Source organism: Hyperolius riggenbachi, chromosome 12, assembly GCF_040937935.1.
Source record: "Hyperolius riggenbachi isolate aHypRig1 chromosome 12, aHypRig1.pri, whole genome shotgun sequence".
Taxonomy (NCBI): domain Eukaryota; kingdom Metazoa; phylum Chordata; class Amphibia; order Anura; family Hyperoliidae; genus Hyperolius; species Hyperolius riggenbachi.
In genome coordinates this window covers 226,876,907-226,902,315 of record NC_090657.1, presented here as the reverse complement: position 1 = coordinate 226,902,315, position 25,409 = coordinate 226,876,907, and the positions used below count along the sequence as shown (strand labels likewise).

Genomic DNA, 25,409 nt, shown 5'->3' with positions numbered 1-25,409 from the left:
AAGGTGAAACTAATACTGTATATGAAGTTGGAGCCCTTTGCAGGTGTTTGGGATAAATTAGCTGATTAGAGTCGGACACTTTGAGCTGAGAATATGGAACCTTTCCACAACATTCTAATGATCGGAGATGTTGATTTTGGGGATCTCGTAAGCTGGAACCATAATCAACATTATCACATGCAAAGCAAGAGATTTGAAGCCTTTATTTGTTATGAGTCTATTTCATATATTAATTTCACCTTTTAAGTCAAATTACTGAAATAAATGCACTTATGCACAATTTTTTCGAGTTTCACCTGTAACTGGTCTTCCATGCCTGAAGAGATATAGATACCTCCAGGCAGAACTCCGGCCTAGATTTCCTCTAGAGTATGTTGAAGGGCACACAAAGAAAGTCAGAAGCACAATAATTAGAAAGGCCACCCATGTTCCCTCTTCCACAATTCCCCATCTGTGTTGGAAAGCTGGACTCTGGAGTGGATGCAGGCTGGACTTCATTGTGCCCCCAGGGACTGGCTGTCATTTCCAGGGTGTCCCTCTTTGTGTGGCCTCCATCTCTACAGGAAATGAGAGAGCAGAGCCTTCCAGAGAACTCACCCTTCAGTAATGGTTCTCGTCTGTGAAATGTAAGTCTAATATCCATTATATAATTGTTATGTTCTGGACAGTTACAGGAAACCTGTGCTGGACAACACATCCTCCACAACACATCAAATACAAACATTAAAGAAGGGGGCCAGGAAAACCGGCCTATAACAAAGAAAACAAAGAAATCTTTACAGTCGCAATGAGGATATTAAAACATTGATATACACTGTACAGGTAGTCCCTGGTTAACGAACGAGATATGGGCTGTAGGTTTGTTCTTAAGCTGAATCTGTTCTTACGTCGGAACATTGTGCCATCTCTGTCCCCTGTAACCTCCTCTGTGCCCCCCTGTGCATCCAGTCCCTTTGCAGCTTCGGCGGAACCAGTCGGACGGCGCGGGTAGCGCCGACACAGCCATCCCTGGGTCCTTTCATTGCGTCATTTAGGTGAGCCCTGCGCCATTCATTCTCTACTTTCCTTTATTCTTTCCTCATACCTGTATTCTCTACTCTGCTTCATTCTTTCCTCATACCTGTATTCTCTACTCTGCTTCATTCTTTCCTCATACCTGTATTCTCTACTCTGCTTCATTCTTTCCTCATACCTGTATTCTCTTCTCTGCTTCATTCTTTCCTCATACCTGTATTCTCTACTCTGCTTCATTCTTTCCTCATACCTGTATTCTGTACTCTGCTTCATTCTTTCCTCATACCTGTATTCTCTACTCTGCTTCCTTCTTTCCTCATACCTGTATTCTCTACTCTGCTTCATTCTTTCCTCATACCTGTATTCTCTACTCTGCTTCATTCTTTCCTCATACCTGTATTCTCTACTCTGCTTCATTCTTTCCTCATACCTGTATTCTCTTCTCTGCTTCATTCTTTCCTCATACCTGTATTCTCTACTCTGCTTCATTCTTTCCTCATACCTGTATTCTCTACTCTGCTTCATTCTTTCCTCATACCTGTATTCTCTACTCTGCTTCCTTCTTTCCTCATACCTGTATTCTCTACTCTGCTTCATTCTTTCCTCATACCTGTATTCTCTTCTCTGCTTTATTCTTTCCTCATACCTGTATTCTCTACTTTCCTTTATTCTTTCCTCATACCTGTATTCTCTACTCTGCTTCATTCTTTCCTCATACCTGTATTCTCTACTCTGCTTCATTCTTTCCTCATACCTGTATTCTCTACTTTCCTTTATTCTTTCCTCATACCTGTATTCTCTACTCTGCTTCATTCTTTCCTCATACCTGTATTCTCTACTCTGCTTCATTCTTTCCTCATACCTGTATTCTCTACTCTGCTTCATTCTTTCCTCATACCTGTATTCTCTACACTGCTTTATTCTTTCCTCATACCTGTATTCTCTTCTCTGCTTCATTCTTTCCTCATACCTGTATTCTGTACTCTGCTTCATTCTTTCCTCATACCTGTATTCTCTACTCTGCTTCCTTCTTTCCTCATACCTGTATTCTCTACTCTGCTTCCTTCTTTCCTCATACCTGTATTCTCTTCTCTGCTTCATTCTTTCCTCATACCTGTATTCTCTACTCTGCTTCATTCTTTCCTCATACCTGTATTCTCTTCTCTGCTTCATTCTTTCCTCATACCTGTATTCTCTACTCTGCTTCATTCTTTCCTCATACCTGTATTCTCTTCTCTGCTTCATTCTTTCCTCATACCTGTATTCTCTACTCTGCTTCATTCTTTCCTCATACCTGTATTCTCTACTCTGCTTCATTCTTTCCTCATACCTGTATTCTCTACTCTGCTTCATTCTTTCCTCATACCTGTATTCTCTACTCTGCTTCATTCTTTCCTCATACCTGTATTCTATACTCTGCTTCATTCTTTCCTCATACCTGTATTCTCTTCTCTGCTTCATTCTTTCCTCATACCTGTATTCTCTACTCTGCTTCATTCTTTCCTCATACCTGTATTCTCTACTCTGCTTCCTTCTTTCCTCATACCTGTATTCTCTACTCTGCTTCATTCTTTCCTCATACCTGTATTCTCTTCTCTGCTTCATTCTTTCCTCATACCTGTATTCTCTTCTCTGCTTCATTATTTCCTCATACCTGTATTCTCTTCTCTGCTTCATTCTTTCCTCATACCTGTATTCTCTTCTCTGCTTCATTATTTCCTCATACCTGTATTCTGTACTCTGCTTCATTATTTCCTCATACCTGTATTCTGTACTCTGCTTCATTCTTTCCTCATACCTGTATTCTGTACTCTGCTTCATTCTTTCCTCATACCTGTATTCTCTACTCTGCTTCCTTCTTTCCTCATACCTGTATTCTCTACTCTGCTTCCTTCTTTCCTCATACCTGTATTCTCTACTCTGCTTCATTCTTTCCTCATACCTGTATTCTCTACTCTGCTTCATTCTTTCCTCATACCTGTATTCTCTTCTCTGCTTCATTCTTTCCTTATACCTGTATTCTCTACTCTGCTTTATTCTTTCCTCATACCTGTATTCTCTACTCTGCTTTATTCTTTCCTTATACCTGTATTCTCTACTCTGCTTCCTTCTTTCCTCATACCTGTATTCTCTACTCTGCTTCATTCTTTCCTCATACCTGTATTCTCTACTCTGCTTCATTCTTTCCTCATACCTGTATTCTCTTCTCTGCTTCATTCTTTCCTCATACCTGTATTCTCTACTCTGCTTCATTCTTTCCTCATACCTGTATTCTCTTCTCTGCTTCATTCTTTCCTTATACCTGTATTCTCTACTCTGCTTTATTCTTTCCTCATACCTGTATTCTCTACTCTGCTTTATTCTTTCCTTATACCTGTATTCTCTACTCTGCTTCCTTCTTTCCTCATACCTGTATTCTCTACTCTGCTTTATTCTTTCCTCATACCTGTATTCTCTACTCTGCTTCATTCTTTCCTCATACCTGTATTCTCTTCTCTGCTTCATTCTTTCCTCATACCTGTATTCTCTACTCTGCTTCATTCTTTCCTCATACCTGTATTCTCTTCTCTGCTTCATTCTTTCCTCATACCTGTATTCTCTACTCTGCTTCATTCTTTCCTCATACCTGTATTCTCTACTCTGCTTCCTTCTTTCCTCATACCTGTATTCTCTACTCTGCTTCCTTCTTTCCTCATACCTGTATTCTCTACTCTGCTTCCTTCTTTCCTCATACCTGTATTCTCTACTCTGCTTCATTCTTTCCTCATACCTGTATTCTCTACTCTGCTTCATTCTTTCCTCATACCTGTATTCTCTACTCTGCTTTATTCTTTCCTCATACCTGTATTCTCTACTCTGCTTTATTCTTTCCTCATACCTGTATTCTCTACTCTGCTTTATTCTTTCCTCATACCTGTATTCTCTTCTCTGCTTCATTCTTTCCTCATACCTGTATTCTCTACTCTGCTTCATTCTTTCCTCATACCTGTATTCTCTACTCTGCTTCATTCTTTCCTCATACCTGTATTCTCTACTCTGCTTCATTATTTCCTCATACCTGTATTCTCTACTCTGCTTTATTCTTTCCTCATACCTGTATTCTCTACTCTGCTTCATTATTTCCTCATACCTGTATTCTATACTCTGCTTCATTCTTTCCTCATACCTGTATTCTCTACTCTGCTTCATTCTTTCCTCATACCTGTATTCTCTTCTCTGCTTCATTCTTTCCTCATACCTGTATTCTCTACTCTGCTTCATTTTACCTCATACCTGTATTCTCTACTCTGCTTCATTCTTTCCTCATACCTGTATTCTCTTCTCTGCTTCATTCTTTCTTCATACCTGTATTCTCTACTCTGCTTCATTCTTTCCTCATACCTGTATTCTGTACTCTGCTTCATTCTTTCCTCATACCTGTATTCTCTACTCTGCTTCATTCTTTCCTCATACCTGTATTCTCTGCTCTGCTTCATTCTTTCCTCATACCTGTATTCTCTACTCTGCTTTATTCTTTCCTCATACCTGTATTCTCTACTCTGCTTTATTCTTTCCTCATACCTGTATTCTCTACTCTGCTTTATTCTTTCCTCATACCTGTATTCTCTACTCTGCTTTATTCTTTCCTCATACCTGTATTCTCTTCTCTGCTTCATTCTTTCCTCATACCTGTATTCTGTACTCTGCTTCATTCTTTCCTCATACCTGTATTCTCTTCTCTGCTTCATTCTTTCCTCATACCTGTATTCTCTTCTCTGCTTCATTCTTTCCTCATACCTGTATTCTGTACTCTGCTTCATTCTTTCCTCATACCTGTATTCTCTACTCTGCTTCATTCTTTCCTCATACCTGTATTCTCTTGTCTGCTTCATTCTTTCCTCATACCTGTATTCTCTACTCTGCTTCATTCTTTCCTCATACCTGTATTCTCTTCTCTGCTTCATTCTTTCCTCATACCTGTATTCTCTACTCTGCTTTATTCTTTCCTCATACCTGTATTCTCTACTCTGCTTCATCTTTCCTCATACCTGTATTCTCTACACTGCTTTATTCTTTCCTCATACCTGTATTCTCTACTCTGCTTCATTCTTTCCTCATACCTGTATTCTCTACTCTGCTTCATTCTTTCCTCATACCTGTATTCTCTACTCTGCTTTATTCTTTCCTCATACCTGTATTCTCTACTCTGCTTCATCTTTCCTCATACCTGTATTCTCTACACTGCTTTATTCTTTCCTCATACCTGTATTCTCTACTCTGCTTCATTCTTTCCTCATACCTGTATTCTCTACTCTGCTTCATTCTTTCCTCATACCTGTATTCTCTACTCTGCTTCATTCTTTCCTCATACCTGTATTCTCTACTCTGCTTTATTCTTTCCTCATACCTGTATTCTCTACACTGCTTTATTCTTTCCTCATACCTGTATTCTCTACTCTGCTTTATTCTTTCCTCATACCTGTATTCTCTACTCTGCTTCATTCTTTCCTCATACCTGTATTCTCTTCTCTGCTTCATTCTTTCCTCATACCTGTATTCTCTTCTCTGCTTCATTCTTTCCTCATACCTGTATTCTGTACTCTGCTTCATTCTTTCCTCATACCTGTATTCTCTTCTCTGCTTCATTCTTTCCTCATACCTGTATTCTCTACTCTGCTTTATTCTTTCCTCATACCTGTATTCTCTACTCTGCTTCATTCTTTCCTCATACCTATTTCTATATCACATGCTCACCTCAACCTCTCATTTTTCTATTCACCTTATGTATTCACACTCTGGGAATATTGACAACCGTAATTCAGCAACATGTTTAGAGGTTCTTAATAATACTATTCAGTGATTGATACATGAGTATATTCTTCACCTGTTTTAGTGTCTGCACGATACCTTTTGAAACTTATATAGTAAATCTGTATTTTTATATAGCACTTTAGCACTTTTTCGCTAGCACCTTGTCATTCAATTGATGCAGATGCGGGCAATTGTGAGATATTGTATTATATCCCTATAGTATTCTTATGTGCGTCTCTCCCTCCTTTTAACTGTGATACAGTGTTGGTTTATTCATACTTATTATTTATATATAAAGCATTATTTATCATACATATTGCAGGGCTCAGATGGGCTATTTATCATAATAGGGGCCTTAAGACCCAGGCATGGCTGCTTTGTTTTTAATTGTTTTTATTATTGTGGTTGGCATTTAATAAAGATTTTCTACATTTACCTTTTTGCCTCTTGACCAGTAATTCCTCATATGGTATTGAGCATTATTGATATTGATAATATTGGGGTGTCCTTCTTTTCTGGTTGCTTTAGTGTTTATTCAGGTCTAAGACCTATTCCCCCCCCCCCCCCCTTGTTTTACCAATGGTGGTTTACTAGCCGTAATTATGCATGCTCATATTTTTTTGTTTTGGAAGACCCCCCCCCCCCCCCCCCTGTGCCTCCAGTGTCCCCCTCTGTGTCACCTCTGCCCTCTGTACCTCCTCTGTGCCCCCCTGTGCCTCTAGTGTCCCCCTCTGTGTCACCTCTGCCCCCTGTACCTCCTCTGTTCCCCCTGTGCCTCCAGTGTCCCCCTCTGTGTCACCTCTGCCCCCTGTACCTCCTCTGTGCCTCCAGTGTCCCCCTCTGTGTCACCTCTGCCCTCTGTACCTCCTCTGTGCCTCCAGTGTCCCCCTCTGTGTCACCTCTGCCCTCTGTACCTGCTTATACAAGTTTAAAAGCCATTTTTTCTTAGAAAAAAACTACAAGTCCAATTTAAATTTTTTTTACTTGTTCCCATGGAAACACAGAATCCATGCCGTTCGTATCGGCGGGTTGTTCGTAAGTCGGGCATTCGTAAGTCGGGGACTACCTGTATTACCAATATTTTACTACAACTAAACCTAACCATACTCTCACACAGAACCCGCCCACTGATGCTTAACCCTTACCCCTAACATCCCCCTGGTGGTGCCCAACCCAAAACTCCCCCTTTCTGATGCCCAACCCTAACCCCCCACCCCCCAGTGGTGCCTAACCGTAACCCCCCCCCCCCCACCTTATGATGCCTAATCCTAAACCTCCTTCCTGATGCCTAAGCCTAAAACCCCCCTTCCTGACGCCTAACCCTAAACCCCCCTTCCTGATGCCTAACCCTAAACCCCCCTTCCTAACCCTAAACCTCCTTCCTGACGCCTAACCCTAAACCCCCCTTCCTGATGCCTAACCCTAAACCCCCCTTCCTAACCCTAAACCCCCCTTCCTAACCCTAAAACCCCCTTTCTGATGCCTAACCCTAAAACCCCCCTTCTTGACGCCTAACCCTAAACCCCCCTTCCTAACCATAAACCCCCCTTCCTGATGACTAACCCTAAAACCCACATTCCTGACCCCTAACCCTAAAATCCCCTTCCTAAACCCCCCTTCCTGACGCCTAACCCTAAAACCCCCTTCCTGATGCCTAACCCTAAACCCCTCTCCTGACGCCTAACTCTGCCTAACCCTAAAACCCTACTTCCTGACGCCTAACCCTAAACCCCCCTTCCTGACGCCTAACCCTAAAAACCCCCTTCCTGATACCTAACCCTAAAACCCCCCTTCCTAACCCTAAACCCCCCTTCCTGACGCCTAACCCTGAAACCCCTCCCTCCATCGTAAATAATGTAAATACAAAAATATGCATTTCTAAGTCAATACATTTCAATTTACAAAATAATTCTCTAAAACAATTTGAAAACCATATATATTAAAATGAAAATTTTCGGTTGGATGGGCCTGGCGCCTGCTATTTATCGGGCTCCCAATTTTCTGCTCTAGGTGCCCAATAGCAGATATTTTGCATTAGCATCTATGGGACACCCAAATATTCCAATTAGCCCCAGGCACCCAAATGTCCTGATTCCCCTCCGAACCACCATCACCACACAACCTTCTATATAGGAGATATCGCATAATTACATTATAATAATAGAGGTCACCATTACCTAACAAAAAGAATCAAGGTTCATTCTTATAATAACCCATCATTGGGGATTGCAATATGCCAGGGGCCACCTTACAATTCTCCAGTGTTTGGTGGAGGACCACCTACCTGAATATATGAATGCATTGTACTTGTGTACAGTTCACTCATTTACAAGCCTATAAAGACCATGACTACACCCTGTATAGCGTTGCCACACACAAGAACACTCTTCTTTTTCTTAACACTTTTCCTGTCTCTGTCCTGTAGAAACGGGACATGCATGGACAAGCTAGAATCTGTCCCCTTGGTTTGACCTGCTCCTCCAGTGAGATTGAAGGCAATGTGGTATCTTGGATCACCCCTGGTGAAGGAATGGGTTTAAGTCTTGATTCTCAGCCAGCCATGCTGTATAGAGAAGGCAGCGTGTAGGGGTTCAGTGAAGGTGACTATGAAGGTGTGGAGGTGTCGAATGGGCTCATCCACCTTGTAAAAGGACAGCTTCCCGGCTTCATAGTCCAAGTAGATTCCGACTCTGAAACAGTGGAAGGGGTTGAGGAAATGCTTGGATTTTTGGTCGTTCTGTATGAACAGTTTTTTATCTTTCCAGCTCAAGCACCAGGATTTGCTGTTGTTCCCTAAGATTGAGGTGCTTCCTTTCCGCTCGACACTGGGGTAGCACACCCCTATAGTCCAATCCCCTGTCTGGCTGGCCTGCACTTCCCAGTAATGGCGGCCAGAGTTGAAGGTGCTGCTGCTCAGGATTTGAAGGCTTTTGAATCTGTTGGGAATTTTTGGTCGTTGTTGGTTTATTTTTGTCCATGAAAGAGTTTTTTTGTCACCAGATACATACACATCATTAGCAGCAGTTTCTAGGTCTAGCAGCAGTTCCGAAGTGCTTGTAGCTTTCTTGACTGTGTCCATCAACTCATTGAAAGATCTGAGCAATGCCGCAGAGATAAATCCTTCATCTAGGTCTTCAAGATCACAGATCGGATTGTCTCTGTCTTCAATCATCCAAGATACCATTCCAGTCTTTGGTATCTTGGTCAAGGTGCTGATGGGATCTGCAGAGTTGATGAGCTCCTCGATACGACTTATGTTCTGGGACAGCTCTTGCTGTTGTATCTCCAGCTGTTCGATGAGGACTGTGAATGGCTGAGTGATCCTGATTTCTTCTGCTGCAATCTCAAGCAGGACTCTTCTTTCCAGCTCTTCCAGCTGTCTCCTAAGGTTGCAGAACATGGCACTGACCCTCTCTGTTACAAGAGCTGCTCTACCTTCCACCTCTTCCTTTTGCTGCTGGAGTTTCAGGAGTCTACTCTCTGTGCTCCTTTGTTGTGAAAACAGTTTCTCCAGGTGTTTTCTCAAATCCCCCTTTTTTATATCACAGGCCTTATCCAGTGGCTCGACCTTGTGGCCTCTGTGCTCTCCAGCCAGGCAGCAGGACACACAGAGGCAGGCAGCATCCTCAAAGCAGTAGTACTCCATCACCTTGCTGTGTGTGGAGCACTTGAAGCTCTGCGGCTGTTCTGAAGGTTTGAAGGGGAAGGTGAGGACATGCTGTGGCGACTGGCTGTGTACATCAACATGGTCTTCACACAGAGCAGCTTCACAGAGCAGACAGGACTTCACAGCTGGAACTGCTAAGTTGATGCAGTAGGTGCAGTTGACGACTGACTGTGAAGAATTCCCATTGTCATCCTTCAACAGACTCTCCCGTCGATTCAGATTATTCTGTCCATAGTTGTTTAATCTAGATTTTGAATTTCGTGACCCGAGGAGAATACGCTCATAGACACTTTCCCGATATGCCATCATTGTCTGAAGAGCACACGGTGTCCAGGCAGCATTCTGACAAACCTGTAGCACCACTTTGTGTTTTATCCTCAAGGGGAGGGGAGGGGAGGGATTATAGACCAAATCAGAATCCTGTCGCATAGGTGAGCAGAGCGCGATGGTGCCTTGCAGCAGATACATATTATGCAAATTGTAAAAAGTTATGCGGAAAGTCTGCAGGGGAGTACATAGAACTATGATGCAGAGAAACATGCTAGGCTTAATGCCAAACACCTGAGAAAGTCCCATCTGCTAGAAGGAAGCTTCTCCACCAGTGTCTGATAGCTGGAAATTTCAGAGCAAGGACATAGTGGCTCCTGGGGGGTGGGTCACAGGACAATGCCACGCTGACACTGGGGGGGGGGGGGGTTGCAGGACAAATGACACGCTGACACTGGGGGCTGGGTTACAGGACAATGACACTCTGACACTGGGGGGGGGGGTCACAGGGCAATGACACGCTGACACTGGGGGGGGGGGGGTCACAGGGCAATGACATGCTGACACTGGCGGGGGGGGGGGGTCACAGAACAATGACACGCTGACACTGGGGGGGGGGTCACAGGACAATGACACGCTGACACTGGGGGGGTTGCAGGACAATGACACGCTGACACTGGGGGGGGGGGGGTGGTCACAGGACAATGACACGCTGACATGGGGGGGGGGGTCACAGGGCAATGACATGCTGACACTGAGGGGGGGTTTTACAGGACAATGACACGCTGACACTGGGGGGTCACAGGACAATGACACGCTGACACTGAGGGGGGGGTTTACAGGACAATGACACGCTGACACTGGGGGGTCACAGGACAATGACACGCAGGCACTGGGGGTCACAGGACAATGACACGCTGACACTGGGGGGGGGGAGGGTCACAGAACCATGACATGCTGACACTGGGGGGGTTACAGGACAATGACACGCTGACACTGGGGAGGTGACAGGACAATGACGCGCTGACACGGGGGGGGGGGGGGGGGGTGTGACAGGACAATGACACGCTGACACGGGGGGGGGGGTGACAGGACAATGACACGCTGACACTGGGGGGGGGGTGACAGGACAATGACACGCTGACACTGGGGGGTCACAGGACAATGACACGCTGACACTGGGGGGGTTACAGGACAATGACATGGACAGTGAACGGTGTGTAGTCAGCAGGTGTGGGACGGTGGTTGTACAGCACCTCAGATAATGATAAACAGTGTAGCTAGGCATTGGCAAGCACCTGACCTACATACACATGCAGCACTCACAGATCACCCCTCAGGGTTTCACAACCGGTTTTACAGCCTCGGGGTAAACTGGCTTCAGTCATATGTTATGAAAAATGTCTTCATTTGCATAACTGTCAGGTAAGCCGATGACAGATCAGTTCAGTGACCTCCGGCTGCTTGCTGACAATATGAAATGATGGTCTAGTTTCTTCTTCTTACCAGAAATGGAGACATTTTTATTTGTAGTCATGACCAGCTATATCGGTGCTGCTTGTCCCCGAAACTCTGCAGCAGTTTCATCTCTTGCCAGTCGGTCACATCTCAGATAAAAGCTTATAAGCTTTATGGACTGAGACCCCCTATCTGCTTTGCAGGAGTTGTTAAAGTGAACCTCCGGACTAAAAATCTACTCAGCAGAACTGAAAAGGCTTGGTGTTTATTTAACAGTTTCACAGCATCAGGACTTTGTTTTTCTTACCAAAGTTTTCCCTGATGCTGTGCAGAGCATGATGGGATTTCCTATGTTGTGGTTCACGTTGCCTAGCAACTGGGAAAGGTGCTCAGGACACAGGACAGTTGGAACTGTGTCTCATGCTCCCTGTCACCTCCTTTCAACCAAAAAGATGGCTGCCATCATGAAATCAAACATTTGCCTGTTCTTTTAAAACAGGGTGGGTAAGAGATTATATTACCTATCTATTTTAATTAACACAACTAATGTAACTTAATGACAGTATGTTTGTTTAGGCTGGAGTTCCTCTTTAAGTAGGTGGCATCATTTGTGGAGCAGAACACCATACACAGGTTATTCTAATACTCCAGTGGTTCCTAGTTGTCTCCTTGCATCTCCTCTTTCAGGGACCCTGGAGGTCTTCCTTCCCTACACTGATCAGAACTTTTGAAGATGGGACTGTTGACTATGAGGCGGATCCCCTTGTTCTGGTCTGTAGGGTGGGTTCTCTTCTGAGTCCGTGTCTGAGGATTCTGCTGTGGATGAGGAGCCACAGAGTGGGGGGAGACAGAAGTTGAAGCTCTGTCCAGTCTCTTTAGGGAAGGTTAGCCGAGGCTGCCAAACTGCAGACCATAAAGATCTCCTGGAGTTAGGTTCCCTTTAGACCTTCTGGAAAGGCAGCAACAGAGTCCAGGTGTTGCCCCTTTCCAGGAGATGCCCACCAGTTTGCCAAAGGGATACGGCTTTGAATAATCTTGTTCTCTGGGGGAGATGGAAGCGATGTGGTTGGGGTGGAGTACAGAAGCTTTCTAGGTGAGAAGAGTGGTTGCTGGTCTGGGACATGTTTCAGCATTAGCTCCAGGCCTGGCGTGAACAGGAACATTGATGAGGAGGAAATAAGAAGCTGAGAATTCAGGTAAACGGTACTTCCCTGTTTCATATTACAAAAACTGCATTTTTTTATAAGGATTTTTTATGCACATATCACGTACATCAATGTTTACTCATATCAATGCTCACGTATATCTTTGTTCAGGTATGTCAATCTTCATGTATATCCATTTCCAGGTATACAGTGCTGCCCATAATTATTCATATCCCTGGCAAATTTTGGCTTAAAGTTACTTTTATTAAACCAGCAAGTAATTTTTTGACAGGAAATGACATAGGTGTCTCCCAAAATATAATAAGACGATGTACAAGAGGCGTTATTGTGGAAAAAAGCATTTCTCAGCTTTTATTTACATTTGAGCAAAAAGTGTCCAGTCCAAAATTATTCACGAACTGTCACAGTCTGTGGGAAAATCCAAAGTTCTACACCATTCCAAATAGTCCAAGCTGTTCTAAAGCATCCTAATTACCCTGATTATTTGGGAACAGCTGTTTTAATTAACTCAACAGGTGAAAAACAGCAGCTCTCTGCAGTTGGTTTGTGGACAGTCATGGCTAAGACAAAGGAGCTCAGTGAGGACCTGCGGCTGTGCATTGTGGCTGCTCACAAGTCAGGAAAGGATTACAAGGCCATTTCTAAGTGTTTTCAAGTTCCAGTGGCTACAGTGCAAAGTATTATTAAAAAATACAAGATGTGCCGCACTGTGGAAAATCTCAGAGGACGTGGCCAGAAGCCAAAGGTGACACCTGTGCTGGCCAGGAGGATAGTGAGAGAGGTGAAAAAGAATCCAAGGATCACCACCAAGGTCATCCAGGGGAATGGGCTCTGCTGGTGGCAATATAAAAAAACACAAAATCCAGGCTCCTCACCTCGAGCTAGGACTTTTAAACACTTGCAGATGTAATAGGGAGGTGCTGGAAGGGGTGTGGCAAGCAAAACAGCAACGTCCACACACTCATGCGAATCCATTCACAAAAATCATGCAACAATCAATGCTGTCCCTACAGCTAAGTTAAAAGCTGGAATCTTGGTTACAAGAATAAAGTCTCTTGTGTAGTCACCTACACCGCGTAGAGGTAGCCCAGTGTCGTATCTGTCCCAACTCTGGCCCTGTAACATGCATAGCACAAACATGCACGCATTCAGTGCATCAAAACCTATCTAGGGAATAGGAGCACATATCCTTACTGTGCTCCTATTCCTCAGATAGGTTTTGATGCGCTGAATGCGTGCGTGTTTGTGCTATGCATGTTCCAGGGCCAGAGTTAGGACACATACGACACTGGGCTATTTCTACGCCACATGTGTGGAACTCCAGGCCTGGAGGGCCAGATCCATGCCAGTGTTTAGGAAGGACTGAGAAAGATAGGAATATAATCTACCTGATGGACAACACCTTTCCTGATTCAGACCCATCAATTCATTTGAGCTGTGCCAAAAATGTGTAAGGACCTCGGCCCTCGAAGGAGCAGTTTGACATCCCTGGTCTACGCGGTGTAGGTGGCTACGCAAGAGACTTTATTCTTGTAACAAAGATCCCAGCTTTTAACTTAGCTGTAGGGACAGCATTGATTGCTGCATGATTTTTGTAAATGGATTCGCATGAGGATTTGCATGAATGTGCGGAAGTTCATTTTGACTGTGCTGTTCTGCTGGTGGCAATGTCTCAAAGCAGACAATCCAATGGACACTGCACACTGTTGGGTTCCACGGATGCAGACCAAGGAGGACGCCACTTCTCCAGATAAGGCATACAAAAACTTGCTTGGCCTTTGCAAATGCTCATCTGGACAAAGAAGAAGACTTCTGGTCTCTTCTGTGTTATGGTCAGATGAAACAAAAATTGAATTGTTTGCTCACAATGATGTTTCCTTCATTTGGCGTAAAAAAGGAGAAGCCTTCAACCCAAAGAACACCATCCCCACTGTCAAACATGGTGGTAGGAACCTATGGCTTGGGGGGGGGGGGGGTTCAACCAATGAACCAGGTAACCTAATCACAGTAAATGGCACCATGAAATAAGAGCAATACATGAGGATTCTCAGCGACAACATCAGGCAGTCTGCAGAGAAACTTGGCCTTGGGCACCAGTGAATTTTTCAGCATGACAATGACTCGAAACGCACAGCGAAAGTGGTGAAGAAATGGTTAGCAGACAACAACATTAACGTTTTGAAGTGGCCCAGCCACAGTCTTGACTTGAATCTAATTGAGAATCTGTGGGGGGATCTAAAGATTAGGTTGATGGCAAGAAGACACTCCAACCTGAAAGATTTGGAGCTCATTGCTAAAGATGAATGGGCAAAAATACCTGCGGAGACATGCAAAAAGCTGGTCTGCAATTATAGGAAGCGTTTGATTGATGTAATGTCCAATAAAGGCTTTTCTATTGATTATTGAGAAGGGTATGAATAATTTTGGACTGGATACTTTTTGCTCAAATGTAAATAAAAAGCTGAGAAATGTTTTTTTTTTCCACAATACAGCCTCTTGTACATCGTCTTATTATCTTTTGGGAGATCCCTATATCATTTCCTGTCAAAAAATTACTTGCTGGTTGAATAAAAGTAACTTTAAAGGGAACCAGAGGCCCCAGAAAGAAGATTTTATACATACCTGGGGCTTCCTCCAGCCCCATACGCACGGATCGCTCCCACGCCGCCCTCCTCCGCTTCCTGTATCCCATGGTACCGGGTCCAGTAGTTTCGGCCAGTCGGCGGCAGCATGCGGACAATTGTCCGCATCACAGGGGCTCTCGGCATACCCGTATGCGTGCAGCTGCATACTGCGCAGCCGCACGCGTAAGGGTATGGAGGGAGCCCCTGTGATGTTGACATTTGGCCGCATCCGCCGGAAGTGACGGGACCCGGTACCGGCGATCCAGGAAGCGCAGGATGGCGGCGTGGGAGCGATGCAGGCTTATGGGGCTGGAAGAAGCCCCAGGTATGTATAAAATCTTTTTTTCTTTTTAAGATTCCGGCGTCTCTGGTTCCCTTTAACCACCCTGGCGTTCTGATTAAATCGCCAGGGTGGCTGCGGGAGGGTTTTTTTTAAATAAAAAAAAAACTATTTCATGCAGCCAACTGAAAGTTGGCTGCATGAAAGCCCACTAGAGGGCGCTCCGGAGGCGATCTTCCGATCGCCTCCGGCGGCAAGAGATAACACGGAAGGCCGCAATGAGCGGCCCTCCGTGTTTCGCTTCCCTCGTCGCCATGGCGACGAGCGGAGTGACGTCATGGACGTCAGCCGACGTCTTGACGTCAGCCGCCTCCGATCCAGCCCTTAGCGCTGGCCGGAACTGTTTGTTCCGGCTACGCTGGGCTCGGGCGGCTGGGGGGACCCTCTTTCGCCGCTGCACGCGGCGGATCGCCGCGCTGCAGCGGCGATCAGGCAGCACACGCGGCTGGCAAAGTGCCGGCTGCGTGTGCTGCTTTTTATTTGGTGCAAATCGGCCCAGCAGGGCCTGAGCGGCAGCCTCTGGCGGTGTTGGACGAGCTGAGCTCGTCCAGACCGCTCAGCAGGTTAAGTCAAAGTTTGCCAGGAGTATGAATAATTATGGGCAGCACTGTATAGCAATGTTCACGTATATTGTAGTTCACATATATATCGATCTTCACATACAGCAGTGTTCACATATATCAATATTCATGTACAGGGCCAGTTCTAGACTTTTTTTTGGCTGAGGCAAACTTGGGAGGATGTGCCTGACCATTTGCACTACACATTATAGCTGCAGTGTGACCAAGAAAAGAAACCACCTCCGTATAGGTAGGTAGGTGGCCAGGTATAGGTGCCCCTGCATAAGAAGTGTCAGGATCTCTCCTGTAGCATGTTCTGTCGGTTGCAGTGGGACTGCAACCGGGCAGTTCTGACTAATCTGCTTGCATTCAGTTGCGCATTCGCAGTGAGTCTCATTGTCATTTGTAATCACTCTGCAGTTCAGAGCAGCTCAGGATGCTGTCATAACACTTCCCTTTGTTTGCTGCAGTTGAACTGCAGCCAGGTATCCCTGGAATGGATTTCCTACATGCATGTCGTTGCATAGTATTGCATGTATTTGTTATGAAAGTTTTTCAGCTGGCAGCTTGTGATCAAGCTGGCTCAGGATGGCGTAATTAACATTCAGCTGTGTGGAGATTTGCATGCCTGCATCCACTGGCTGATGCCGACATAAAAGTCTGCCTCCCATTTCAGACCCCGCCTGACTTAGCGTTCAGCTCTCTAAGTTGTCGTTGGGTTCATGCTGTGAAAGTTGTTATTGTAAATTGTATAATGCCTTGCTATGTGTTTTCATGCCTGCTGGACGTTTCCTGACCTGCGGGGGTCAGTGAAGTCCTTCTGATCTTGATGGCTTGGATTCTGCCAGCACCATGTTGGTGACTGGTAGTATTCCTTCTTGCCTTGTTCTTGAGGATGTAACAAAAGTAGCGGTTGCCATTAGTTACGCTCCTACCTGTTAGTCTTGTCTATGTCAGTGTGAATGTTGCCATTGCTGAGGCAGCAAAAGACATCACACCAAGAAGACCTCCAAACAGCACTAAGCAAGAAGCATCACACCATGAAGACCAAGGAGCTCTCCAAACACCACTAAGCAAGAGGCACCACACCATGTAGACCAAGGAGCTCTCCAAACACCACTAAGCAAGAGACCTCACACCAAGAAGACCTCCAAACAGCACCAAGCAAGAGGTGTCACACCATGAAGACCAAGGAGCTCTCCAAACTGCACTAAGCAAGAGACATCACAGCAAGAAGACCTCCAAACAGCACTAAACAAGAGGCATCACACCATGAATACCAAAGAGATCTACAAACACCACTAAGCAAGAGGCATCACACCATGAAGACCAAGGAGCTCTCCAAACACCACCAAGCAAGAGGCATCACACCATGAAGACCAAGGAGCTCTCCAAACACCACCAAGCAAGAGGCATCATACCATGAAGACCAAGGAGCTCTCCAAACTGCACTAAGCAAGAGACATCACAGCAAGAAGACCTCCAAACAGCACTAAACAAGAGGCATCACACCATGAATACCAAAGAGATCTACAAACACCACTAAGCAAGAGGCATCACACCATGAAGACCAAGGAGCTCTCCAAACACCACCAAGCAAGAGGCATCACACCATGAAGACCAAGGAGCTCTCCAAACACCACTAAGCAACACATGTGTCAGTCTGACAGTGACCTGAGACTGGGACAAAATGTTACCTTCCAGCAGGAAAATTGCCTCAAACATACTGCTAAAGCACTTGAGAGGTTGAATGGGAAACATTTACAGTGGTTTGCAAAAGTATTCGGCCCCCTTGGTGTTTTCCACATTTTGTCACATTACTGCCACAAACATGAATCAATTTTATTGGACTACCACGTGAAAGACCAATACAAAGTGGTGTACACGTGAGAAGTGGATCGAAAATCATACAGGATTTCAAACCTTTTTTACAAATCCATAACTGCAAAGTTGAGTGTGCGTAATTATTCAGCCCCCTGAGTCAATACTTTGTAGAACCACCGTTTGCTGCAATTACAGCTGCCAGTCTTTTAGGGTATGTCTCTACCAGCTTTGCACATCTAGAGACTGAAATCCTTGCCCATTCTTCTTTGCAAAACAGCTCCAGCTCAGTCAGATTAGATGGACAGCGTTTGTGAACAGCAGTTTTCAGATCTTGCCACAGATTCTCAATTGGATTTAGATCTGGACTTTGACTGGGCCATTCTAACACATAGATATGTTTTGTTTTAAACCATTCCGTTGTTTCCCTGGCTTTATGTTTATGGTCATTGTCCTGCTGGAAGGTGAACCTCCGCCCCAGTCTCAAGTCTTTTGCAGTCTCCAAGAGGTTTTTTTTCCAAGATTGCCCTGTATTTGGCTCCATCCATCTTCCCATCAACTCTGACAAGCTTCCCTGTCCCTGCTGAAGAGAAGCACCCCCAGAGCATGATGCTGCCACCACCATATTTGACAGTGGGGATGGTGTGTTCAGAGTGATGTGCAGTGTTAGTTTTCCGCTACACATAGCGTTTTCCATTTTGACCAAAAAGTTCCATTTTGGTCTCATCTGACCAGAGCACCTTCTTCCACATGGTTGCTGTGTCCCCCACATGGCTTGTGACAAACTGCAAACGGAACTTCTTATGCTTTTCTGTTAACAATGGCTTTCTTCTTGCCACTCTTCCATAAAGGCCAACTTTGTGCAGTGCACAACTAATTGTTGTCCTATGGACAGATTCCCCCACCTGAGCTGTAAATCTCTGCAGCTCGTCCAGAGTCACCATGGGCCTCTTGACTGCATTTCTGATCAGCGCTCTCCTTGTTCGGCCTGTGAGTTTAGGTGGACGGCCTTGTCTTGGTAGGTTTACAGTTGTGCCATACTCCTTCCATTTCTGAATGATTGCTTGAACAGTGCTCCGTGGGATGTTCAAGGCTTTGGAAATCTTTTTGTAGCCTAAGCCTGCTTTAAATTTCTCAATAACTTTATCTCTGACCTGTCTTGTGTGTTCTTTGGACTTCACGGTGTTGTTGCTCCAAAGATTCTCTTAGACAACCTCTGAGGCCGTCACAGAGCAGCTGTATTTGTACTGACATTAGATTACACACCGTTACACTCTATTTAGTCATTAGCACTCATCAGGCAATGTCTATGGGCAACTGACTGTACTCAGACCAAAGGGGGCTGAATAATTACGCACACCCCACTTTGCAGTTATTTATTTGTAAAAAATGTTTGGAATCATGTATGATTTTTCTTCCACTTCTTATGTGTACACCACTTTGTATTGGTCTTTCATGTGGAATTCCAATAAAATTGATTCATGTTTGTGGCTGTAATGTGACAAAATGTGGAAAACTTTAAGGGGGCCGAATACTTTTGCAACACACTGTAAATGTGTTGGAATGATCTAGTCAATTTACAGACCACAATCCAACAGAAAATCTATGGCCAGACTTGAAGATTGCTGTTCACAAGCAAAAAACATCCAACATGAAGGAGCTGGAGCAGTTTTGCCTTGAGGAATGGGCAGAAATCCCAGTGGCAAGATATGACAAGCTCATAGAGACTCATACAAACCGACTTGCAGACACTGTATTTGCTGCAAAAAGTGGCTCCACAAAGTGCTGACTTGGGGGGGGGGGGGGGGGGGGGAGGTAGTTATGCATGCTGACGTGCATATCCATTTTAATTCCAGGTTGGGAGGCAACAAAACATGGAAAATATCCCACTAGGTCAGGTTTATTATCTAGATTTAGTTTAGATGTCCCTGCACACCCTCCTTTGTGAAGGTGCTTACACACCTGTGATTGATGCCCCCCCATCGAGGATCAGGAACTGGTTCCCTTAGGTGACATGGCTGGGCTGCACAGACGCATATAAGCTGTGTAGCTGAGGACGCGCTGTATTGCCATGCTGGGGGGCGGAGGGACGGCGTAGCAGTGCATGTGTGATGTCACGCAGCAGGCGGGGGAGCAGCAGGAACAATAGAATTGGCCGTCGCTGGGGGCAGATGGGTAGATTCGCCAAGCAAAACGCTTGCTGGTTGGTGGTCAGGAGCCGCTGTACACATACCTGATTATCGGCTGAGGTGGTTGTTATCAGCTGCCTTGGGGACTCGAGTCAGACGTGTTAAGGAGGCTTCTGGCAATTTATGCTGAATGAGGTAGACTGCAAAGAACCCAGATCTGTATTATGCAACAATCATTTTGGTAAATACAGAAGCCATGAATGCCTTTAATATCTCAGCCTTAATTTGTGTAATGATTGCGGAATTATTTCCGTGGTCAGCGCACAAGATGCGCGCTGACACTGCGGAAATCCTCCACAAGCGTGTAATTTGACAGAACCCAGCTTGGGTGCAATGCACCTGTAGAGGACAATTCCCACCGGCAGATGGAGCTGTGGAGTGCAGACGAACACAGCCTCTGCACGGCCACAGATGCCAGATGGGACTTGTACGATTTGAAGCAAATGCAGGCCAAGATAGCCCTTAAAGAGAGAGAGCACAGAGACAGAATGTATGTGTGTCCACCAATCTAGTCGCCACCCAGCGACGGTGAACACACAACAGTGGAAACGCAGTGGGAACGCAATTGCAAGAGTGGCGATTGCCAAAAGTGACACAAGACCGAATTAGACAGGGCACAAGTGTAGCAAGAAAGACCTAGCAAATAACAACGATCAGAACATCAAGGGAAATAACAAATGCTAGCTAAACGCGAACACCGCACTCATTCGAAACAGCGAACGTGTTTAAGACACGATCACCGCACGTTAGGGGCCCAGTGATAAGCGTGCCACCCTAACTAACCAATGTAACACAAACACGAAATAGAGAATGCAAACGCTTGCTAAACGGTTACCTCACCGAGCCTACAGCAAGCGTTCGTATCAGACAAGACAGACAGAAGGAGCAGCCAGCAGCAACTGCAGCTCTGGCCTACACTCCCAGATAGAGCACAGAAGGACCCACCGCTACTGCCGCTAGAGCAGATGCGATCCAGACAGACAAACAGATGGGGCTACCAGTAGCAACCGCTGCTCTGGCAAGCACCCCTAAGACAGGGTACAGGCAGAACGATTTTCTGTCAACCGCCGCTGGTGACAAGACAATCGCAACAGATAGACAGAACAAGGCAAAACAGATAATACAACCTGACTGCGCTAGAAGGGATGCCTAGTGCAGTCCCAAGGAATTACTCTAAGATAATCTTAGCAAACAATAGCAAGGCTGATACTCCAGGAGAGTTAGCAGGAACAAACCATCATGACCAGCCAGGAATTCTGGGAAGAAATGGTTTTTATACTTCAAGCCATCAGAGGAAACAGCTAAGCAATTTGCATGACAAGTGTATGCAAATTCCTCACCAGCAGAGCAACTCTGAAACTTGCAAAGTGAAGACAGGTCTCTTTTCCAGAGACCTGTAGCATTCAGACCTAAAGAATGGTCAAACAGCTGTCTGCCTGTGCAGACAGCAGAGCAGATCATTACAATTTGATTATCCACAATCAAGTTCCCTGCCTGATATTGTGGAAGTCCTATATTCTCTGTATTCTCTGTAATAGAAGGAGGGCTTTTCGGTCTCTTTTATCCCCCTATACATTCCTAGTGGTTTGGGTCACCCCGAGCTGCTTGCTTACTCTGTTGTACTGGAGCAAGCCCTATCCCATACAACCACATCAATCCCTGCCATGCACTGATGAGAGCCAAAAGCCCGAAACAGGTTGTCTACATGTGGGGTTGGTATAGCTGTGTAAAATCTAAAGCTATAGGCTTGCTATACACCAGCGGTTCTGGATGCTTGTCTGGCTTACAATGGCGAAAAGGGATAATTTGCATATACAGTAGTGGAGCATTGTGGGTAACCACAAATGTTCACTTAGGCCTAGTGCACACCAAAAACCGCTAGCAGATCCGCAAAATGCTAGCAGATTTTGAAACGCTTTTTCTTATTTTTCTGCAGCGTTTCAGCTAGCGTTTTGCGGTTTTGTGTAGCGGTTTTGGTATAGTAGATTTCATGTATTGTTACAGTAAAGCTGTGGGGCTCTTTCACATTAGGGCAGATTTTCTGCGTTTCAACGCAAAGGGGAAAATTTGCGTTAACCAAGGTGAAATGAAAGTCCATAGACTTTCATTTTAGCTTTCACATATAACGCAGCCTTTTTGTGCATTGCGTTACACTGCACCCAGGCCCAGTTTTTCAGTCTACGCTAGCTTTATGCGTTACGATGTTAGTCAATGTAAAACGCACACTGTGCGCGTTTTTAATCCGTTAACGCAGGCAATCAGTCCCAGAATGGAACAATGTAGAAAGTTGAAAACTAAAAGAAAAAAAAATTACCTGCGTTTTTCTATGTGCTGTAACGCATTGAAAACGGATTAAAAACGCACACTCACTGCAGTATACAACGCATATCAAAACGCATTAAAACGGATACAACAAAACGTATGCTTTGAGCGTTCTCCAACGCAAGCTCTGATATGAAAGAGCCCTTACTGAACAGCTACTGTAACAAAAAACGCCTGGCAAACCGCTCTGAAGTGCCGTTTTTCAGAGCGGTTTGCGGTTTTCCTATACTTAACATTGAGGCAGAAACGCATCCGCAATCCAAAATCTGCAGCAGCACGGGAGTATGCGTTTCTGCAAAACGCCTCCCGCTCTGGTGTGCACCAGCCCATTGAAATACATTACCCTAGCGGATCCGCACCCGCAAGCGGATCGCAAACCGCAGCGGAAACGCTCCGGTGTGCACTAGGCCTTATAGCTGAATCATTGCAAATTTCCTTCTGTTTTAAGAAGTCAAATTCCACCAAGCTTTGTTTTTTAGTAGGTCGGGTTTTCAGTCTCTTTTATCCCCCTATACATTCCTAGTGGTTTGGTCACCCCAAGCTGCTTGGTTACTTTGTTTAAATGTATAAACTCTTTTCTGTAGATTCCGTTAAATGTCAGAAGCAACCTGTTTTTCAGCTTTGCAGATCTGATCACCTTTTTACTGTTTCATACCACCTCATGCTCCAGAGCCCTAAAGACATTCCTTTTATGCTTAGTCACACTCATGAGATTTGTTTTCCCACAGTGGCCTTTTTTCTGTACATAGAAAGAATTTCCCCACAAGCTGGATACATACTGATAGTCATTTGGAATCTGTTTAAAAGTTCGCTGTTTATTTTTAGTGCCCTTGGCTGGTAATTGACTATACCGGTCTACAGGAATTAGTGAGAACTTAGGTGGCTTACAATTGATTTCTCAAAGATTTATAGGTTAATTGTCCACTTGATTAAAACTGTTATATGCCACATGAAGAGTACAATATTGTGATCTCTATTCCCTGGGTGCTCCTAAACCTGCACGGTTACTACAATATCTGTTCTACCTACAATGATTACATCAAGCAGAGGATGTTCTCATGCATGTTCAGATCGATGTTTAATAAAGTCATAGTTTTGTAGTAAAGATGGGCAGCAAGGGGAATCATTATTTCGTAGTGTTGATAGAAATCTGTCACTTTAAGCGGCCACAAACTTCAATATACCCGAGTTACTGTTAGGATAATTTAAATTACCCATAACGGTGATGCCACGTTTGCTTGCAGCGTTTGCCTGCAGCGTTTAGTGTTTGCCTGCAGTGTTTGCCTGCAATGTTTGCTTGCAGTGTTTAGTGTTTGGCTGTAGAGTTTTCCTGTAGAGTTTTCCTGTAGAGTTTGCCTGCAGTGTTTGCTTGTTTGCCTGCAGGGTTTGCCTGCAGTGTTTGCTTGCAGGGTTTGCCTGTAGTGTTTGCTTGCAGGGTTTGCCTGTAGTGTTTGCTTGCAGGGTTTGCTTGCAGTGTTTGCTTGCAGTGTTTAGTGTTTGCCTATAGAGTTTGCTTGTTTGCCTGCAGTGTTTGCTTGCAGGGTTTGCCTGCAGTGTTTGCTTGCAGGGTTTGCCTGCAGTGTTTGCTTGCAGGGTTTGCCTGCAGTGTTTGCTTGCAGGGTTTGCCTGCAGTGTTTGCTTGCAGTGTTTGCCTGTAGCATTTGCTTTCAGGGTTTCCTTGCAGGGTTTGCCTGCAGGGTTTGCCTGTAGTGTTTGCCTGTAGAGTTTGCTTGCAGGGTTTGCTTGCAGGGTTTGCCTGCAGTGTTTGCTTGCAGGGTTTGCCTGCAGTGTTTGCTTGCAGGGTTTGCCTGCAGTGTTTGCTTGCAGGGTTTGCCTGTAGTGTTTGCTTGCAGGGTTTGCCTGTAGTGTTTGCCTGTAGTGTTTGCTTGCAGGGTTTGCCTGTAGGGTTTGCTTGCAGGGTTTGCCTGTAGTGTTTGCTTGTAGGGTGTGCCTGTAGTGTTTGCTTGTAGGGTGTGCCTGCAGTGTCTGCTTGCAGGGTTTGCCTGTAGTGTTTGCTTGCAGGGTTTGCCTGTAGTGTTTGCTTGCAGGGTTTGTCTGTAGTGTTTGCTTGTAGGGTGTGTCTGTAGTGTTTGCTTGCAGGGTTTGCCTGTAGTGTTTGCTTGCAGGGTTTGCCTGTAGTGTTTGCTTGCTGGGTTTGCCTGTGGTGTTTGCTTGTAGGGTTTGTCTGTAGTGTTTGCTTGCAGGGTTTGCCTGTAGTGTTTGCCTGTAGTTTTTGCTTGCATTGTTTGCCTGCAATGTTGGCTTGCAGGGTTTGCCTGTAGTGTTTGCTTGCAGGGTTTGCCTGTAGTGTTTGCCTGTAGTGTTTGCCTGTAGTGTTTGATTGTAGTATTTCCCTGTAGAGTTTGCTTGCAGGGTTTGCCTGCAGTGTTTGCTTGCAGGGTTTGCCTGCAGTGTTTGCTTGCAGGGTTTGCCTGTAGTGTTTGCTTGCAGTGTTTGCTTGCAGTGTTTGCCTGTAGCATTTGCTTTCAGGGTTTCCTTGCAGTGTTTGCCTGTAGTGTTTGCCTGTAGTGTTTGCCTGTAGTGTTTGCCTGTAGTGTTTGCTTGCAGTATTTGCCTGTAGAGTTTGCTTGCAAGGTTTGCTTGCAGGGTTTGCCTGCAGTTTTGCTTGCAGGGTTTGCCTATAGTATTTGCTTGCAGGGTGTGCCTGTAGGGTTTGCTTGCAGGGTTTGCCTGTAGTGTTTGCTTGTAGGGTGTGCCTGTAGTGTTTGCTTGCAGGGTTTGCCTATAGTGTTTGCTTGCAGGGTTTGCGTGTAGGGTGTGCCTGTAGTGTTTGCTTGCAGGGTTTGCCTATAGTATTTGCTTGCAGGGTGTGCCTGTAGGGTTTGCTTGCAGGGTTTGCCTGTAGTGTTTGCTTGTAGGGTGTGCCTGTAGTGTTTGCTTGCAGGGTTTGCCTATAGTGTTTGCTTGCAGGGTTTGCCTGTAGGGTGTGCCTGTAGGGTTTGCTTGCAGGGTTTGCCTGTAGTGTTTGCTTGTAGGGTGTGCCTGTAGTGTTTGCTTGTAGGGTTTGCCTGTAGTGTTTGCTTGTAGGGTGTGCCTGCAGTGTCTGCTTGCAGGGTTTGCCTGTAGGGTGTGCCTGTGGTGTTTGCTTACAGGGGTTTCCTGTAGTGTTTGCTTGCAGGGTTTGCCTGTAGTGTTTGCTTGCAGGGTTTGTCTGTAGTGTTTGCTTGTA

General features: G+C 45.2%; 2 protein-coding genes across 2 annotated transcripts; both read right to left on the bottom strand.

Annotated features, from left to right (window-relative positions):
* Positions 1–1,050: 1,050 nt before the first annotated feature.
* Positions 1,051–4,275, bottom strand: LOC137541078 (trichohyalin-like). The gene has a single exon (XM_068262220.1). The coding sequence runs from the start codon at positions 4,273–4,275 to the stop codon at positions 1,051–1,053; it is 3,225 nt and encodes a 1,074-aa protein (XP_068118321.1).
* Positions 4,276–8,341: 4,066 nt separating this feature from the next.
* Positions 8,342–9,778, bottom strand: LOC137541077 (E3 ubiquitin-protein ligase TRIM7-like). Its single transcript, XM_068262219.1, has one exon. It carries the CDS (start codon positions 9,776–9,778, stop codon positions 8,342–8,344), a length of 1,437 nt encoding a protein of 478 aa, XP_068118320.1.
* Positions 9,779–25,409: the final 15,631 nt, after the last annotated feature.

What these genes read in the sequence shown, in the direction of transcription:
- LOC137541078 (XM_068262220.1), bottom strand. Translation starts at nt 4,275, where the DNA reads ATGAAGCAGAGTAGAGAATACAGGTATGAGGAAAGAATGAAGCAGAGA.
- LOC137541077 (XM_068262219.1), bottom strand. Translation starts at nt 9,778, where the DNA reads ATGGCATATCGGGAAAGTGTCTATGAGCGTATTCTCCTCGGGTCACGA.